The sequence below is a fragment of the Trachypithecus francoisi genome, unplaced genomic scaffold (genome assembly GCF_009764315.1).
Source record: "Trachypithecus francoisi isolate TF-2019V2 unplaced genomic scaffold, Tfra_2.0 Lachesis_group13, whole genome shotgun sequence".
Lineage (NCBI taxonomy): Eukaryota > Metazoa > Chordata > Mammalia > Primates > Cercopithecidae > Trachypithecus > Trachypithecus francoisi.
This window is the reverse complement of record NW_022681458.1, coordinates 29,133,899-29,155,584: the sequence shown is the minus strand read 5'-3', so window position 1 is coordinate 29,155,584 and position 21,686 is coordinate 29,133,899. Positions and strand designations below refer to the sequence as shown.

General features: G+C 35.5%; 1 protein-coding gene across 1 annotated transcript in view; it reads right to left on the bottom strand.

Annotated features, from left to right (window-relative positions):
• Window positions 1–21,686, bottom strand: part of LOC117094169 (receptor tyrosine-protein kinase erbB-4) — a 925,342-nt gene that overhangs the window by 480,236 nt on the left and 423,420 nt on the right. Inside the window, exon 2 of the mRNA XM_033229398.1 lies at window positions 20,890–21,041. Coding sequence (XP_033085289.1) covers window positions 20,890–21,041 — 152 coding nt within the window. The remainder of the gene's footprint in view (window positions 1–20,889; window positions 21,042–21,686) is intronic.

Genomic DNA, 21,686 nt, shown 5'->3' with positions numbered 1-21,686 from the left:
CTTTGAAAATAAGCAATACAGTTTATCTGTATTATCCTACACATGTTCAAATAAAAATTTAAATTAAATTAGAATTACACTTCACAATTCACCCGAAATTCACAATATCTCTTCATAACAAAATATAATACATGCACATAGAAGCATATCTAGCAAATACTTGTTTAGAACTGTAAATACGTTACAACCCCAACAGTAGGTACCATTAATATACTCATTTTACAGTAAAGAAACTGAGCCACATAGAAGTTAAAGACCTTGCCTAAGTTCATTCAGCTAATAAGTGAAGTCTCAAACCATGCTTAGACACTGGAGCCCATGATCCTAGCCACAACACTATAATGCATTTTTAAAGTCTCACAAAACAACTTCACATTGTTTATGATACTGCGATTGTTTAAAAGCAGAAGTCAAGTCGATTTGCACTTTGTTAGAAGTATTTTTATTTCAAAATTTAAAAAAATAAGTATATGTTTGAATTTCTATTATATGTCAGGCATTATGATAGATTCTATACGTTTTACCATTGCATTTGACCTCCTGTGGGTGGTGGCCTTATCCTAAACAAGAAACTGAGATTACAAAATGTTAAGAAATTTGCCCAAGGTCAAATAAGTAGAATTCGTCAGACACCAACGTCCTTTCTCTTTCAAAAAGATACAATTTCTCAAAAAACCTGGGGATTAGAATGCTCCACTAGCAAATTCCCTAAAAAATAAAATCAGATGACTGCTGGAAATGCCACTGGTCCACAAATACTGCATTCAGTAGAATTTCCTAACACCTAAACTTCATGCAGAAAACTTAATATGAAAAGCCCATTGAGTCACCAGCTCCTAGAATGTCATTACAAATTAATTTGTCAGATCATGAACTTTAAGATTATAGATCATATGTGCATTACTGCAGAAAAGTGAGTCTAATGTTTTCCAAAGAGTGGTATTCAACATTATTTTAGATATGTAGAAAATAGATTATATAGCACTGAATTACACTGTATAAAAAATTTCCTTCTGATTATATAAGAAGAAAGTCTCAGCACTGTGTTTCTATATCTTAAATTACTCTAATTTTTGTCACTCTCCTTTTCAAAGGAGAAACAAAGAATTCCTAAGGCTCTGAGGCTTTAGCAATCATGCTATTTCTTTGCACTAATATTTTATTATTTTATACTTATAATGGAGATACTGGAGTGTCATTTTTGGTAGTAATACTGAATTCAATTAAAATACATTTGTGTAGAAAAATGTTTCAATAAAATTTAAAATAAAATAACAATATAGTTGCATGTGAATATGACAACTATGAAAACAATCTAATATCAACTAAAGCTACACAACACTGTCCTGATCTAATTGATATAGTTTGGCTGTGTCCCCATCCAAATGTCATCTTGAATTGTAGCTCCCACAATTCCCACATGTTGTGGGAGAGGCCCAGTGGGATGTAATTTAATCATTGTGGAGGGTCTTTCCTGTGCTGTTCTCGTGACAGTGAATAAGTCATAGGAGATCTGGTAGTTTTATAAAGGGGAGTTTACTTGCACAAGTTCCAGTATTCTCTCTTGTCTACCTCTGTGGAAGACATGCCTTTTGCCTTCCACCATGATTGTAAAGCCTCCCCAGCCACATGGAACTTTGAGTCCATTAAACCTCTTTTTCTTTTTAAATTACACTGTCTCAGGTATATCTTTATCAGCAGCATGAAAACCAACTAATACAGTAAACTGGTACCAGTAGGTGTGGCACTGCTGAAAAGATACCTTAAAATGTGGAAGTGACTTTGGAACTGAGTAACAGGTTAGAACAGTTTGGAGGGCTCAGATGACAGAAAAATGTGGCAAAGTTTGGAACTCCCTAGAGACTTGCTGAATGGCTTTGACCAAAATGTTGATAATGATATGGACAATGAAATCCAGGCCAAGGTAGTCTCAGATGGAGATGAAGAATTTGTTGGGAAGGGGAGCAAAGGTGACTCTTGTTACGTTTTAGCAAAGACACTGACAGTATTTTGTTCCTGCCCTAGAGATTCATGGAACTTTGAAATTGAGAGAGATAATTTAGGGTATCTGGTGGAAGAAATCTCTAAGCAGCAAAGCATTCAAGAAGTGACAGGTGCTGTTAAAAGTATTTAGTTTTAAAAGGGCATAAAAAAGCATAAAAGAGCATAAAAGTTGGGAAAATTTTCAGACTGACAATGTGATAGAAAAGCAAATCCTATTTTCTGAGGAGAAATCCAAACCAGCTGCAAAAAATCTGCATAAGTAGTGAGAAGCTGAATAATAATCAGCAAGACAATGGGGAAAATGTCCCCAGGGCATGTCAGAGACCTTCAAAGCAGCCCCTCCCATCACAAGCCTGGAGGCCTAGGAGGGAAAAATGATTTTGTGGGCCTGGGCCAGGATCCCTCTGCTGTGTGCAATCTAGGGACTTGGTGCCCTGTTTCCCAGGTGATCCAGCAGTGACTAAAAGGGGCCAAGGTACAACTCAAGCCATGGCTTCAGAGGGTGCAAGCCCCAAACTTTGGCAGCATCCACATGATGTTGACCCTGGTGGTGCACAGAAGTCAAGATTTGAGATTTGGGAACCTCTGCCTAGATTTCAGAGGACCTATGGAAATGCCTGGATATCCAGGCAGAAGTTTGCTGCAGGGGGTAGTGCTCATGGAGAACATCTGCTAGGGCAGTGCTGAAGGGAAATGTAGGGTGGGTGTCCCCACACAAAGTCCCCACCGGGGTGCTGCCTAGCTATAAGAAAAGAGTCACTGTTCTCCAGAACCCTAAATAATAGATCTACCAGTGACTTGCACCAGGCACCTGGAAAAGCCATAGACACTCAATGCCAGCCTGTGAAAGCAACCAGGTGGGAGGCTGGACCCTGCAAAGCCATGGGGCAGGCAGAGCTGCCCAAGACAATGGGAGCCCACCTCTTGCATCAGCGTGACCTGGATATGAGACATGGAGACATGGAGTCAAAGGAGATCTTTTTTTTTTTTTTTTTTTTTTTGGAGCTTTAAGATTTGGTTGCCCTGCTGGATTTTGGACTTGCATGGGGACTTGTAGCCCTTCATTCCTTCATTTTGGCCAATTTCTCCCATTTGAAATGGGTGTATTTATCCAATGCCTGTACCCTCATTGTACCTAGGAAGTAACTAACTTGCATTCAATTTTACAGGCTCATAGGCAGAAGGGACTTGCCTTATCTCAGATGAGACTTCAGACTGTGGACTTTTGAGTTAACACTGAAATTAGATAAGACTTTGGGGGACTGCAGGGAAGGCATGATTGGTTTTGAAATGTGAGGACATGAGAACTGGGAGGGGCCAGGGGCAGAATGATACGGTTTGGCTGTGTCCCCACCCAAATCTCATCTTGAATTATAGCTCCCACAATTCTTACATGTCATGGGAAGGACCTGGTATAATTGAATCTTGGGGGCAGATCTTTCCTGTGCTGGTCCCATGATAGTGAATAAGTCTCAAGAGATCTGATAGTTTTATAAAGGGGAGTCTCCCTGCACAGGTTCTACTATTCTCTCACATCTGCTGCCATGTAAAACGTGCCTTTCTCCTTCTGCCATGATTGTGAGGCCTCCCCAGCCACATGAAACTGTGAATCCATTAAACTTTTGTTCTTTTTAAATCACACAGTCTCAGGTTTGTCTTTATCAGCATCATGAAAATGAACTAATACACTAATATTTTCATTTTACAAAAGAAAACAAGAAACTCAGAGAGTTAAATAAATATATCCCAGATTATACTATCAGAGAGTTTAAAACATAGGTTTTCTATTTTTCCATTAATTGTTTGAGATAAGTCCTGTGGCCTAGATGAGTCATGAATATGCACACTTTAGACAGGAAAGAATAAAGACACAGCATGAGCAACAACAATAGGAGATTTATATGTAAGGTACCCAAAATACATCTCAGAGGGTAGATTCAAACACTTCCCCGTTATCATTTAAAAATCAAATCTATTAGTGAGGATCAGTGGAATATCAACTAACTTTAGTCAAGATAAAACCTAATAGCTGAGATGCTGGTTAATAAAGTTTAAGCCCCCTAAGACAAACCACCTTAGCATCTTAGCATTTTAATAAGAGATTAATAAGTGATAAGCACTCAAGACCAAAGAATGCAGTTTTAAAGAAAGAAAGATAAGCAGTGTGTTCAGGGGCCATGCCAGTATTTTTTATACCATACTTTGAAACTCTCCAAGTCCCTGTTGGAAACAACCTAAGTAAGGAATGCCATAAATGAATAAACTTATAAAGGAAAATCAGAGGAGAGTTTTGGGGTAAAACAGTGGTTCCAGAAGTGCATTCAACTATTCCCAATCACTTTAGTAAACTCCCATGGAAATGTTAGAAATATGTCTATCTGTTTTTTTTTTAAAGTCAAAGTATAATTAAATAGCACACAGCATCTGCTGAGGAGGTGGCATCACATTTTAAGAAGACAGAAGAGTCACAAAGATAAAAGGACTTCAAAGTTTTCTAAACAACTTTCTACCAAATGCATGAAATCTTGTCCCTCCTTTCCTAATCATTCTTGGTTGAGTATCTATGATGGTAGGAGAGCACAGGATGGCAGGTTTCTGTGATGGAGATGGCAGCGCACAGTAGGAGGGGTGTGAGAACTGGGGACAGAGAGATATACAGTCAAGTCCCCACTACTCCCTTTTTCTTGCTGCCTATCCTACTCTGCAGAATGTTGGGAATAATGACAATGTCATGGATCATTGTGAGAATCTATATAAGAAACACTCAGGGAGGGGAAGAAAACTAACAAACATCAACAGGGTGCCTACAACATGCCAGCATCTGTAATTTTGTCTTTTGTTTTTGCTGCTTTATGGTGCCGATGGCCCAGTTCCTAGAAAATACAAGGTGTTCAGTTAAGAGTTCCTGTCCATTTTCCCATCTAACAAGGCACTCCCTTATATTGTAATAATGCTCTAATTGTTAGCAAAATCTTTATTTTAAGCCAAAATCTGCCTCCTTTTAACTTCAGCCTAATGTTATCTTCTGGAACAACTGAAAACTAGGCCACTCCCTTTTCTATGAGAGCCCTTCACATATCTGAAAACAATTACTATGGTTCCCTTCAGCACTCTCCTCACCAGGGTCAACACAACCTCTTCTTTCAACTATTACATTTGAGACATGGCTTTCTAAAAACATATTGTCCCAATTACCTACTATAGACACGCTCTAGTCAGTCAATTCCATCCTTACATGTGAGGTCTTTATCTGAACATTGTAGTCCAAATGAAGTCTGAGAGGAGCTGTTGAATCTGTGCTGAGCAGCTTACTAACCATTTGATTCTTCTATCCTTTTAGCAGCATTGAAGCTAGCAGGATACATGATTGTTTCATGTGTATATTTTAGGGTGTAAGAGACCACTAAGCAAGATTGTGATCAAACAATTCAATATTAATAAATAATAAGATATATTTCTGCTTGAAAACTCACTGCAACAATTTGTTGTGAAATTTCCCTTTCTGTAAAGCCATGGGGATAGCATAAATTCTATAATGAAGATGCAGAGGGTACGAATTGAGCTTAATTATCTATAAAGTTAAATTTTGTTATGAGCTCTGAAGTGAATCACTTCAGAATTTCCTGAGCTTAACTTCTGCCAGCTCTTGATACATGACCTCAAGCAAGTCAGGTAACCCTTCTGTGCCTCATTGCCCTCATCAGTAAGATGAACTTGTCCCACCACTTCACAGGAGTAGTGAGACTCTCTCAATTAAAAAGACCAATTGTGCATAAATACTAAGATAACTGCAGCAAAAGTTGCCTTATAAATCTTGACCAGCAGTGTCAAAGGTGTATAGGTGAAGCTATCCCACTCAAAGGATTTGAAAAATCTAAGCTATTTGGAAAACACTGTGGAGCTCAATTGGCATATGCTTTCATTATTAGCATATTCCTGTACTTGTGGCTTCCTCTCAGCTTACCCAAATCCATCCATCCCCAGTGTATTTACTGCTTACTCCTCTTCTCTTCCAAGACTTGACTTCTTTCCTGTTACCATATTCCTCCTTATTTGCACCACATGTTAGTTAGCTTGTGCCCTCTGCTCCCTTAGGAAGGATATTGGATTGCTGACCCCATAAGCATTGACACTTTTCCAGCAGGCTACTTCACACAGAGTAATAAAGCAGTCACTGTTGCTACCGCCTCACTGAAATAGATGAGAACTGAGAACAAACCACCACGCTAAGGCAAAGTCCACTGATATCTAAGTCCTTTCACTGATAATAGGGGAAATTCAAATGGGACTTTGCTAGAGCAGAGTTATCTGCAAATTTTAGCATGAGAACTGCTTTCAAATTAGTTCCTGCAATAAAAATGAAGATCCTCATCTTAATTCTAAATGTGCTGTAATTACATTCAGCAAACAAAAGGTTAAGCCAGCCTCTTCAGGGGACTACATTTCTTGGAAAGACACCTAGATTATTGCCCCAAATGGCTTAAGCACAACTAGTTGATTACTGAGCTTAACTTCTTGTTTATTTAATCTGATTACTGTTTGAAGTAAATGCAGGACTCATCTAGTCTTTGCAAATAAAAGTTTACTGATAGATGCTTTACTAACACTTTCATTGTCTAGCCACCCTCCTGCCTGACATTTGAATGAGCGCTGACAGAGCACCTTACCTTACTTGGGATGCAAAGCACATTTCCAATGAGGGGTCTTCCTGAAAAAGTGATAGAAATTCAAGGCACCTGCCACCAGGTATCTTTGGCAACAATGCTCTGTCCTTCCTTTATCCCTATGACTACCTGGACAACACATCTGCCCAATGTCCCAGACTGGAGCTCTCAGGATCTTTTTGTCTACTTCCCCACCCACACCCTTTATATGCAGTTAGTTGTTAAGTCCTTATTAAGTCTTTCCTTATAATGATTACTGAATACATCTCTGCCTTCAACTGCCACTCCAAAGAACTGATTCCAGGCTCTCATTGAACTAATTCATTGGAGTTTGAAATAATGCCATACCCATACAAGTAAATTCCTCCAAATAATACTTTCTTCCTGCCACTGGATGTGTTACAGCTTTTCAGTAACTTGACAAGTCTTAAAGGCTCCCCACAATTTGGTCTTCCCTTTTCAGCTTTCTGTCCTAACATTTCACTATTCTGTTGCATCTCAGCTCTTTCCCGCTGTGCCATGATAAATACTTTCTCTTTTTTCCTTTCCTCCACATCTATGAATATAATTTTTTAAAAGGAGGGAATTTCCCAGGTGGAAATGCACCTAAAATACCTTCTCCTTTTTCTCTATTTTTTTTTTCAATATAATTAACTCACATTTTGTCTCCTCCATGAATCTTCTTATAACTGCCCCCTGCCAAATGCATGCTACTCAATCATCAATTAACTCACAACTCTTTTTTTTTTTTTTTTTTTTTTAATACCAGGCAGGGTGCTAGGTACTGGGTATATAAAGATAAGATGTAGCTCGTTTTAAGGAGCTCTGGAGTTCATTCTGGGAATGGCTGTGGCATTTACCTTTTCTGACACTATACAACTTGTTTTTTTTTTTTTTTGCACTTATTAAATTTGAGCTAGCTACTGTCAACTATTACAATATAGCTCTGTACTTCTTTACAAAACATAGTGCCATGAATTTCAAAGAGTTGGCAGTCAATAAACATCTACTGAATGTTTAATTCCTTTTTATTTTTATTTCTTTTTTAGAGACAGTCTTTAAAAAACTTCTGTCACCCAGGGTGAAGTGCAGTGGTGTAATCATCGCTCCATGCAGCCTCAAACTCCTGGGCTCAAATGACCCTCCCGTCTCAGCCTCCTGAGTAGGTAGGAGTACAGGCATATCTTTTGTAGAAAGAAGGTCTCACTTTGCTGCGCAGGCTGGTCTCAAACTCCTGGCTTTAAGCAATCATCCTCCTTGTTCTCCTTAGTCTCTGTTTAATTCTTTTGACTATAAAATCTGAATAGCAAAGGAGATGAATTTGTCTCTCAAGTTCTCAGTGCAGTTTTCCTTATACCCACTGCCCTCAGCACTGAGTCATCTTAGCTCTGTCTACTAAGATGACAGAGGCTCTACTGTCCCCAAATGTTGTGGCTCTATTGAGGCCTACCTTTTTCAATCTAGTTCCAAAATTTTTATTTTTATAATTGTTTTTAATGAAAATCTCCCTTGTCTGATTTTTCTAAAATCCTGGTTTCTATAAGTAACAAATGGGTCATTGGTAAAGAGTAGGCAGCAGCAAGACAGAGTCCAAGTGTGTAAAGTTTAAAGTGAAAGAACTGGTTTAAAATGCTCACTTTGCCCATTAGCTCTGTGGTCCTGAGAAAGTCATTTAATTCTCTGAGCCTGTTTCATCACTTACAAAATGTGAATAACAACACTTATTCAGAGGGTTGTAATAAGGAGTGGGACATGGAGTTAGGCATAAAACCAGCACAGTGCCCTGAACCTATTTTAACAAATGGTATTTCTGAGGTGTTAGTCCATGCCAACATGAAATGTGAGTCTAAGGAAGCTTACAAATATGGTGTTTCTTTTTATTACAAAGACTATAATTCCAGTATAACAAAATTCACTGGAAGAAAACCACTTAACACAGTTTATTTATCTGTTCAAAAAATAAAAGTTCACTGAACACTTACTCTGTACAATCTACATAAATTGACAAAAATGCATAGATGCATAGTATATCTCATCATCTAACACATGCCTACACAATGTGACATATGTATAGTACCAGTAGGTACTTAGGACTATGGAGAAACAATGGAAGACATTAATTCTGCTTGTCTTGATGGTAAAAGTGGGGATGGAAATACAGATCGAATTTGGGGGAGTATGTTAAGGTTAGGGGAATAGAGATAGCTTATATTTAGAACAAGTTAGTAGAGAGTATATGATTTTCCAAATACAGAAGGGCAAAAAGACATTCCATAAAGGAAGAAAATTGCATGCAAAAGCACAGAGGCCTTAGTTTATAAAGAGTGACTGGACATGGCCAGGTGCGGTGGCTCATGCCTGTAATCCCAGCACTTTGGGAGGCTGAGGTGGGTGGATCACGAGGTCAGGAGATCGAGACCATCCTGGCTAACACGGTGAAACCCATCTCTACTAAAAATGCAAAAAAAATTAGCGGGGTGTGGTGGCTGGTATCTGTAGTCCCAGCTACTTAGGAGGCTGAGGCAGGACAATGGTGTGAACCCAGGAGGCAGAGCTTGCAGTGAGCTGAGATCACCCCACTGCACTCCAGTCTTGGTGACAGAGTGAGACTCCATCTCAAAAAAAAAAAAAATGGAACTGGACATAAGGGATTTTGTTAATGGAAGGATTCTCAGGTATTCAAGGCAGTTCAGAGAAGTATCTCAAGATAGTGAAAGTTGTGAAGGCTACATGACTCTGCTCAAGTCATGCAGCTCTGCCAATAAGCTGCACTACCTATATGACTGTTAGGTTTTTATGTAACAGTGTAAATATATAAGCTAAGTATCCCATGTTTACATTATGGGTAGCATATCATTTATTATTCACCAAATCATTTCATAGGCTATAAGATGAAAGGTACTATAGATTCTACAAGACACGATAGAGAGGAACTTCAGTTGGAAAAGTAAGTAAAGTAATTTCTGTGCAATTTTTTCCTGATTTAATGTCATAAATAAAAGAATTTATTCTTATTGTTATAAAATTTGCTTACTTATTTATTTCACAAGTATTTGCTGAGCAACCACTACATGACAGACACTGTGTACTACGCTAGAATTCTGCAGTGAACTAGACATGGCCTTTGTCTGGTACTTGTTATTTAGGAGTGTTGACAGAATTTACAAATACTTAAATAATTGTTATAGTAGCAGTGCTACAAGGAAGCAGAGGGTGCTATGAATGCATGTAATGGGAGGAATCTAGACTAGGTAGTTAGTAAAATATCCCTGAATAAATTATTTATAATGGAGACCTAAAAACAGAACAGAACTTAGCCAGGACATGAATACTTAGGTGTATCCATATGTTTATGGGGGAGAAAATCTGAGAATGAGAGAAAGGTCAGTAGAGTTAGAAAGAGCTGAATACCAAAAGGAAGTTGGTTGTAACTGAAAGACGGCCAGTGAGTTTTCATGTCATTAGTGACAGTGGGAAGATAAAGCTTATAGGTATGGACCAAACAATTGTAGGAATTTAATAAGAATTTTGGACATGATCCTAAGAGGATAGAAAGTTTTAAGAAGGAAAGTAATGCAATTCAGATATATAATCCATATTTGCTTGTACTTTCTCTATGCGTTTATTTCATGAATGCTTCCCAATGCTTTATTGATGTCTCAGTGTGTTATTGATGAATACTTCTCATTGCTTCTATGAAATGATGTTGAAACAACCTTCACGAACTATGTAGTCTTTATACTTCTTCAGCTATTGACTGCCTCTTAAAAACAACCAGTGTTTGACTTGCAGTTTTAACTCTCTGAAAATACAGATCACCACCACCCAAAAACTGAACCTCCAAAAAAGCTTTGTGAAAACTTATTGTCAAGTCTTCAGAGCATGGCTCAATAATGGTATACAGGGTATCAAAGAAGAAAGGAAGAAGCCTAACAGGGTTAGATACAGCCAGCCAGCTCTTGTTGAGGGGCTACAAGGTGCTGGGCATCATGATAGACACTTTTATTTTTGGAAAGAATAGCACTAAATTATTTAAGAGGATTTACTTTAACATTCAATTACATATTCTGATTTTCAGGTAGAAATTTAATAATAATGATTTTGAAGGGGCCTATGTTTACTAAAATACCTTAGTTTTTACCACATTCATTATATATTTTACTATATTATTTTTACAGTAAATGAGTTCAAATTAGAGATCAGAAGAAATAATTACCATGTTTCTAAATGTAACAGTTTTCACATTTCATTTTTACACTTTTGATCCTTAAATTATACTCTATGTGACCAACAAGAGACCTTTAAAATTGATTTGGTCTCATGCAAAATTGTTCATCAAGTTTAAATCTGCCTTTTTTTTGAAAGAAAACAAAGTGTTTCATTTTAAGAGTCAGAGAAAAATAAAGCTAACGAAAATATATGTAGTGTATTTTGAAATTTTTAAAAAGGTATTGATTATATTCCAACGCTTCATTTTTAGAATTAAAAGATAGCTTATTGACAATATAATTCTTTAACAATATCACGTAATTGTGTTCTCTCTCTTTGAATAAAGGTCCTTGTTGTTCCCAAATAAAAGAAGTAAAGGAATAACTTTTATATGCTTAATTTACCTGAGAAAGGAAAACAAAGAATCATAGAGTAAAATGGACTTGTTACTTGGGTTCTCTACTTATTTGTTTATTTTGTGTCATTTTTTTGTAGAAACAGGGTCTCACCGTGTTCCTCAGGCTAGTCTCAAACTCTTGGGCTCAAGCAATCTTCCAACCTAGGCCTTCCAAAGTGTTGTGATTACAGGTGTGAGCCACCATGCCTGGCTGTATTTTTCTCATTTAAAATTAAGACAAGCCTATAAATTCATTATATGCACAATTTTAAGCCTAATTTAAATACCACAATGCCCAGAAGTATAAAGAAACACTTTGCATCTGCTCACCATCCTAATAATTTTTAATTTAAATATATTTGCAACAAGGGCATATTTGTGGAAACTGCATTGCAATTAGGAGCTAAAAGAACTTGTTGCAAACAGTTTTATTATTATTTATTATTACTGAAATAATAGATTGTTTTCAATATTTAGTAGGTTACACTTAACGAGAAACATTATATAAGGTTAATATTATATACTAATTTGGTTCTTGATTCCTGGAAAGTGGTTGCTAATTTACATTTATATGTGCATAGATATAAATGGTCACTATATTTACAATACTTGTATATACTATAATTTTAATATACGTATATATTTATATATATTAGATTGATAAATACTAGTCTTTTGATATTAGATTGATAAATACTAGCCTATTTCTTATTTCTATCATTCCTTCTAATATTCCTTCAAATATTTACTATCAGTTATACATCTTTATCATAGACACCATTTTACTTATAGTTTTTTTTTTTTTTTTTTTTTTTTTTTTTTGAGACGGAGTCTCGCTCTGTCTCCCAGGCTGGAGTGCAGTGGCCGGATCTCAGCTCACTGCAAGCTCCGCCTCCCGGGTTTACGCCATTCTCCTGCCTCAGCCTCCCTAGTAGCTGGGACTACAGGCGCCCGCCACCTCGCCTGGCTAGATTTTGTATTTTTTAGTAGAGACCGGGTTTCACCGTGTTAGCCAGGATGGCCTCGATCTCCTGACGTCGTGATCCGCCCGTCTCGGCCTCCCAAAGTGCTGGGATTACAGGCTTGAGCCACTGCGCCCGGCCTACTTACAGTTTTTTAATCTGCTTAAGATACAGAGGAAACTCATATAGATGTATATATTTTGCTTGTTTATTTATTGTTGTTTTTTCTTGAGACAACATTTTCCTCTGTTGCACAGGTTTGAGTGCAGTGGCACAATGATAGTTCTCTGCAGCCTCCAACCCTTGGGCTCACATGATCCTCCCACCTCAGCCTCCTGAGTAGGTGGGATTACAGGCATGTGCCTCCACACTGGTTAAATTTTAAAACACTTGTAGAGACAGGGTCTCACTATGTTACCCAAACTCTTGGTCTCAAGTAATCCTCCTACCTCAGCCTCCCAAAGTGCTGGGATTACAGGTGTGAGCCACAGCACCAGCCAATTGAATATATTTTTATTTAATATTTGATTGAAATGATTAAAAAGAAAATTTTAAATATATGTTTAAATAAATACCAAATAAAGAATATAGACATTTTTTATACTTTGATTTATCTTGTAGAATTTCTGAAAGAGCATCAGAATTTTGAGTCAATGTATATTTTTAGATTAAATGGTACTTAACCTCTGAGAAAAAAAAAAAAAAATCCTAAGCCAAGTGTAAATTGCATAGCTTTTTCAAACGTAATACAAGTTCCATGATTAGATTTAGTACAAAATCAAGTTTCAATTTGAAAGTCAGCTGTAAATACACACATACAAAATTGCATATGTATTATATTTAACGGCCTTAGAAACAGCTTTCAGAAACTATCAAAGCTTTGAAAATTCTATTTAACCCAAAATGTCTGCTTTGGCCTAACTGACATGTTGTAATATTATTCTCTCTGTGTCCTTTTTAGCAATCTCTGTCTCACCCAGCTAAGAGATCATCATGTTAAGGCAGCATCTAAATATGTAACATTTTACCATAAAAGCAATTTTACGTGAAATTCAAACAGAAAGAATTAAAGAAAAAGTTCCAGCACCGTATCTTTTCTAATGCTTGTTTACCCAACCAATAATTTCTTGAAGGTGCAGTTTCCTTGAATCTAATGATGGTGAATTCTAAGTATTTTGATGTTGATCTTGTAATCCTCTCTTGCCACCTGTCTCAATTAGTGACATGGAAGAAAAACATAGACTACTGTGCTCAATGAATAGATAGTTACAGATTACAAATACTTGATATAAATTCTCATTTACTTGTTCACCATTTCAGTGACAAATATCTTACAAAGTTTTCAGGAATACAAATTCAGGCTTGTACTCCTACTATACAGTCCAATCAAAATGTGTGCACAACTGAAATACACATGTTGTATCTGAAAATGTTGCACTTAAGTAATCTTTTTGGGAAATATGAGATTGTAACTCATATGGACCCACTTTATTATGTCATAGATGTTTAATTTAAATAGTGTTTTCCTCTCTAATGTTTCTAAAATATGACAGGTTTTCTCATCCTGATTCTCTCTCTCCAACATAATTTCTGCCACATAAGTCATTCTATCTGGTATTTAATAAGCTAAAAACAAATATAGATGGGCGTTGGTAGCTAGTATTTGAAAACAACTATTCAGTAAATCATTTTCTAACCCAAAAGAATAAGTGCTGTATAAATTATCTATTTATTTTGAAATATGTACTCTTCAATATAGGGTTTTTTCTAAATCATGCTATGTAGCAGACAGCTTAGCCTGGACATAGAGTTAAAAGTGTATGAGGAAGATATAGAAAACAGACACAAACATAAAACCATCTCCCATACTGTCGGATTTAATTCTGGTCATGTGCTTCTAATTGCCAGAGGACACTGAAAAGGAAGCACTAAAGCTAGAAGTAGGCTAAAATGTAAATATTTTAGAATTTCATATTAACTCTCAATGGTTGTTCATCCTTACTGAAAATGGTGAAGGAATAGATCAAGAGTTGGTTACTTGTTGCAACTTGAAACTCATTGTCAAACATCATTCCTGACTTTATTGTAACAAAACTGTGCTAATGAAGCCAAAGTCTTTGGTTCCAGTAAGATTCTCAGTATTTTGCTGTCTGAGTTGCAGCTTCCTCTGCCTTCTAACACATGTTTGTCATTAGTCAGAAGAGGAATATGCATGAGAAAGAGAATGAAATAGTATAGATCCTTTACTAGCCATGGAAAAGTAATGCAAATTTTATGTCTTATGAAGAGTAGTTGAAAAGCAACATCCTCAGAAGAATACCATACATATCCTAATAAAAGAGGATGACAGTTCTATAGCATTATAAAATGTTAATTATTAACTAAAGACAAAGGCTATATTTGAATTTAAAAATAGGACATTTTCTCTCGTAGAGAAAAATAAACCATTTGCATGATTTCTCCAAAGTTTTGTTTTTTCAAAATAGAAATTTTTAGATGGCATTAATTCTTGTAAATTCAAGAACAGCCATATAGCTCTGCCAAATATATAATAAAAGCAAATTTTATTTTTCATATGTGTTACCTTTTCATAATAGCATGTGTTTGTTATTCATTATCTGAGAGAAAGTATCTTTTCTTAATCTTTTTGCTTCAAAAAACTATACCTTCTGACTTTTTCAAAGTCATTGCCTTTTGTTGTCAATAATAGAGCATGAATGTTATTTTAAAAGATATCTTCATATATTACTTTATTTTTATTCATCTATTAGAAATAAAAGACATATATAATGACTAAAATTTAAGGTCTATAGACTACAGCATACAGAGTCCCAATGAATTATGATATTGTAACTATTCCACATCCATGCATCAACAGTTAAATAAACTTATCTCCTCATAATCCTAATGTACACTATTTCTAAAATAATTTGCACACAACTAAATTCAAGCCACAGATTAAAAATTATAACCTATTATAGCAATGACTGAGGATAGGTGTTAACACTCTCTATATACTCTACATTTCATAGCATACTTCTTTACACATGATTGACACATTATAGTTATTTGCTTAAAGCTAATACATAAAACAGAAAATAAATTTAAAGTGTAAAAGCTGGTGGGTCAGGCACCTTTTTAGAAGCAGTGAGTTATTAAGTGCTAGCAGTAGCAAAGAAGACCAATGGAATGACAAAGGAGAGGAAAGCTCCCACGAATTCTAATGAGAGTAAAAGGTCTAATAGTTCATTCCCATTACTTACTACATTTTGCCTTGTTTTAAAGAGTTCACAAAGTGTAAGACAATAGCGCAAAATCTGTGATTTTTATGCCTTGCTGCTTTCTATTATATGTCTTAACCTTGTGATAGTGATAAAATACATAATAAATAAGTTTTAGGGCCTTTTTCTAGCCAGCAATGTGGTTCCTCGGGAGTTGAATGTTAAACACAGTAAACTGGATTTCTCTTCCCAAAAAGAAATGCAAAAACTGGAGGTTACAAAAAAGCTGGTATGAAAAGTGTGTACAGAGATAAGCATCAAGTTTGCTACAATAAAAGCATCTTGAAAACAATGCATTTAAAAGCATTTCAACAGAATGTATCTAACAAAGATTAAGGAAAGTATCTACAAACATTAAAATTATTCAAAAGTACATCTTCAATCCAATTACAAAGGCTCACTTTTGCTGTGTTCTTGAAATCTCAGGAGATGTACTAGACAAGGCATTTTAGTGTAGTAAAAGGAAGCAATCTTTTTCTAGTTTAAGGGCAAAATTACTATAAAGTTGCAAGAATAGAGGAATGGCTGGAATGCAATCCGTCTTCAGAAGTAGAGTGGGAAATGGAAATGAATGGTTCCCCAAATTACCATTTGGGGTAAATATTGCTTTTTTCTACTCTATCTCTGTTTCAGTGTTGACTTCATTCTATCTGCATAGCTCTCTCTGACATTCAAACCGCAAGACAAAAAATGGCTGTGTCGTGGTATTCACGTAGTTAAGAAACTAATAGAGAAACTGAATGCTATTGGTGACAATTCCAAATCCTCATGGGAAAGGATTTTGATTGTCTTATTCCCACATACCTGGCCTGTGTGTGAGGGCACACTGAAATAACATGACTATGAAAAGAGACTAACATGTTTATCTAGACAATAGATCATATATGAAATTGGGATCTATAATTTAAGACAAATACTAATTCTCTTGTCCATTCAACAAATATATAACAAATATTTACTATGTCTTATCACTGTCTTAGTCATAAATGTTGAATATGCAGATAGTAAACAAGATAAACGAGATATCAGGGAAAATTGTCACAATTCATAGAAATTTGAGTGGTTTCATACAAAATAAAACAAATGACAAAGCAAAACACTACTACCTTGCTAGCTAGAGATGAAAATAAGGAAGAAAAATCCTTTAAAACCTAAAGTAATTTCTTAAGTTCCTAAAGACATAAATGAATCCAGAATGAAATTTAAGATCACTGTTGACCCTCTAAATATATCATTTGGGTCATTCTTAGAGGAAGGGAAACTTCCTCTTTATAAGAAATTTGGTCAATGAGTCCTAGTTACATAAATATAGATGAGAACTATGTATATAATGGAGAAATACAGATTTATTATCCACTCATACAATTTGAAACTTATAGGAAATAATGGTAAAATCACTATATTTTCTTTACATGGACTCCACTTACTATAAAGTGCCAATACTGGATAGATTATATATTGTGGAGAGAAGTTACTATCAGCATTAATAAGCCATAATGTGGTTTTAGGAAACAATGAAATTTTATATTAAATGGAGAGCTTTGTAGCATATTCAAAAGTGTAATTTGAAATAATGTATCATCCAATACGGTAGTATTATAAAGATTTTGGTAAATAGTCTCTGCTTTCAGGGCCCAGTAAGAAAAGTAACTACTTAATATTGAGCTCACCAGAAAACAGGGAATGGGGCATCCAGAGTATTCTGTTTTTTTTTTTTTTTTTTTTTTTTTTTTGGAGATGGAGCCTCTCTCTGTTGCACAGGCTGGAGCGCAGTGGTATAATCTCAGCTCACTGCAACCTCTGCCTCCTGGGTTCAAGCGATTCTCCTTCCTCAGCCTCCCAAGTACAGGTGCCCACAACCACACCTAACTAATTTTTGTATTTTTAGTCAAGACGGGGTTTCACTATGTTGGCCAGGCTGGTCTCGAACTTCTGACCTCAAGAGATTTGCCCACCTCAGCCTCCCGAATTGCGGGATTACAGGCATGAACCACCACACCTGGTTAAAGAGTATTCTGCTCTTGAACCACTTATTGATCTTATTCTTTTTAATCTCCATTGACTACCTTATCCAATCACAAAATGTTAACTTGTCACTTGGATCTGATATCTCCTACCTCTCCAAAGGAATATTCTACTCCACCTGAAACTTTTTCTTCATCAACATTATACTGTAGCTTCCCTGGGATTAGGAGTCACATGTGATTTATTTGCACATATATGCCTAGTGTCTAAAACAGGACACAATGAGTACACATTTATCAACTCTGATTCAGGGGCTTCCTTCTAAGCCTTATACTACTCCCATTGAAATGCCCTTCTCTTATAACGCACTCACCTCACGAGCTTCTGTTCATTTTCTCATGATTTAATTCAAGCACCCCTTTGATGAAACGTTTCCTGAATCCTTCAGAATAAGCCAATCCCTCAGAATAAGCCAAGTTTTCCTGAATCCTTCAGATAACCCAGCACGCACCCCACCCCTACCATTAACATAAGACCACAACTTCTTTCTGATTCTGGGTTCTTATTTGTGTCTTAGCAAATAAGATGATCATATATATATATATATATATATATATCTCATTATATTAATATTATATATTATATTATATCTCATATATAATATATATTATATCTCACACCCACACACCAACACATACATATCACATATAAAACACAATTATCATATATGTATATATGTACACAAATACAATATTTGTAATATGCCTATATATACCCACATATATATATATATATATATATATATATATATATACAGGACTTATGTATTACATATCTATAATCCTCAACATGATTGTTGAAGTCAAGGACAATAAATGCCATTGTTTACTTGGGATTGCAGACGTGTTTTCCTAAGGATTAGAGAGGTGTAATACATAATACTGCATATGACATGAATGGGTATATGTCATAATAGAAATTTTTTTTTATAAAAAAACAAAAGATATGTGAAACAAAAAATAAGTTAGGAAGCAAAAACCAAGTGCTATTAAGGTTGTCGTTAAATACATATATTAACATAAAGATATGCACATGGGTTAGTACAAAGTTTAGATGAACTTTTTAGAGATGCTAGTAGTTAGCAACCAAAATTTACTTTTGTAAAAGAAATAGCTTACTTTTTATCCAGGCAGAAATCTTGGCCCTCCTTATCTTACTTTTTGCAAATCTGTTCATTCTAATAACGTATCTTACTTTTTAATTCAAATAGTTTCAAACACAGTATAGACCATATATCAAAAATATCTACATGCTACTTTCATATTGCTAAAGATTAAAAATGGTCTAAAGTCTATTTTTTATCATTCTATGCTTTTACCTTACAAGACCATAAGAATTATTATAAAATACATAAAAAGACATTTTCATGTTATTTAATACAACGACTGTCATTTACAATAATCATGACTATTTGTATTATCAGTGAAATTTAGTTCCATGTATAGAAAAGTAAAGCAAACATAAGACGGAAAACACAGATCTTTAGATTGCATTTTAAAATTTTTCTATTATTCCAATCTAATAGACTGCTTAAATTATTTCTTTTTCCTGCTTCAGAATTCAGCTTACTTTGTTAGTTTGTCTATTCTATAATGTCATTGAGTTTCTTGTCATATGTTCTAAGATGGTTTATATGTGTTCACTTCTTTAAACAATAGCTCCCTGAAAAAGTAAGTTCTTTTGGGCCGGGCGTGATGGCTCACACCTGTAATACCAGCACTTTGGGAGGCCGAGAAGGGCGGATTGTCTGAGCTCATGGATATGAGACCAGCCTGGGCAACATGGTGAAACTCCGTCTCTACTAAAGTACAAAAAACAAGCCCGGCGTGGCGGCATGCGCTTGTAATTCCAACTACTCAGAAGGCTGAAGCAGGAAAATTGCTTGAACCTGGGAGGCGGAGGTTGCAGTGAGCCGAGATCGTGCCACTGCACTCCAGCCAGGGTGACCAAGTGAGACTCCATCTCAAAAAGCAAAAGACAAAAAACAAAAGAGAGAGAGAGAGAAAAAAAAGTAGTTTCTTTTAAGGCCCTCTAATTCTATGATTTGGATATCCTTAACTATCTGCTTTTGATAAACAAAGACATCAAAATTAACCATCAAAATTATTAAAAACTTTTGACACATAACTTACAGAAACAGAGCTCTGTCAGTCAAGTAGAGAATAAGGAAATACCTTCAGTTCATTTGCTTTACTAGTCCAACTATGAGAGTCGTTTTAAAAATGGATATTGTAAGCCATACAGTGTTATTAATGATTTGAGGTGGTTCATTTTCTGAGGTTGTTACCAATTTTAGACATATTTAGTACACTCAAAATATTTAAATCTCACTCCTTTTCACTATTTACCTAAGTATAGAATTATTAAAATTATCTTAGATCTCTTTAATAAATTACTATCCAATAACCGGTTTACTACATCAGTATTCAAAACATTTAACATAAATTTATATGAAAGTGCTTCTAAGAAGTGTGTAAAGGTTACTGAAAACAAGATCAAATATATTCTAGGGATGCTATTATTTAAAATGTATATTAGTAATTCTTGTCTAAGAATAAACTTTTAATTGTGCAAAGACCACATCCCCATCTCACTTTGTCAAAGTCCCCTTTAAGTTCCGATTTTCCCAAACATATTCCAGTTAAAGCAAAATTAAAGAAACTGGAAGCATTAGCACTAATAGCCAGTTTAACATAGCACAGATGAATGAAAGCAAAATAATAATAATAATAATAATAATAATAATAATTCCAAAAGGACTGATTGAGCAACTTCAAGTATACATATACACATTTGTGTTCATGCGTGTATTGATCTATGTAAGTACTTTTCTATGAATCTACTTTAAATAACTTGTAGGTTTTCAAAACCACATGCTTTTCTTCCCTTCCCTTTTCTTTTATTTTCTTTTTTATTTTGTTTAATAACAGTGTTAGTCTCCTTATGTGATATAAAATAGTCTAAAAGTCTGAAGTGGCAGAAAAGAGGCAGAAATGGAGATGACTGCCTGAAATTATCAATTGTTATCTGATTTGTCCTCTGACTCTCCTAGTTCACAGCTTGTCAGAAAAACATTTGCTAGATGTCATGTACTACATGGTGACAGACTCTTTTATCAATCTTAGGGCAACAGCAACTACTTTAAACTCAGGAGCGTCAGTCATTATGGCTTTGTTACTCTTGTTCTTTTCCTGGGTGTGTTTCGCTATCTCTTATCTTTTGCCTAGAGTCACAGTGCCTGCCAGGCAGAAGAGCACACCTTCCAGGTATCATCACGCAGGTCTACCTGTATGCATCATGACACCACTGTTCCCTCACAAAGAAGAGAAAGAAAACCACAGCTTTACCCGCAGGAAGGAGAGGTCTCGGTTGTGCTCAATGCTGGTTATCTCCAGGTTGCCCATGACAACCTCACAGTTTTCATAGTACTTGCGCAAGGCTCGGTACTGCTGTTCCAGGTCAGAGAGAGAGCTCAGTTTATTCTCCGTTCCTGCACACACTGCAAAGACAAGAAGATAAACGTGAAATTATATAACCTTTATATGATATGCACAATAATATCTTCCTCAAAACTCTCTATTCCACAAGCCTATCCCAGTTCTCTGAATATAAATATTTTGATTGTCATTAAGAGGGATAGACCCACACACTGATAAATATTTTCACTTTTAAATTCCCAGATTACATGTGCTAATCACAGAGAGTAGGAAGGCATACACTCCACAGAAATACATAGCAAGGATATAAACTTAATCCCATTTGTTATGACCATATAAAGCAAGTAAATACATTTACTTTTATTTAAACATTGTACTTTTAGGACATATAATTTACTCTGTTTTCTAATTGAGTAATTCTACAAATGTAAATAAATCAAAATCAAAACATAGTGAAAGTAACAGTAATATTAAAAACATAGTTATTGTATAAGCTGTTTCAGCTGAGTAAATTTTTTACTAAATAAACTTGCACCTACAAGACCTCAAACATGCTTTTTTATTATTTTTTTAACTTTTATTTTAAGTTTAGCGGTACATGTGCAGGCTTGTTTACATAGGTAAACCTGTGGCATGGGGGTTATTCATACAGATTATTTCATCACCCAGCTATTAATCCTAGAACTCATTAGTTATTTTTCCTGATC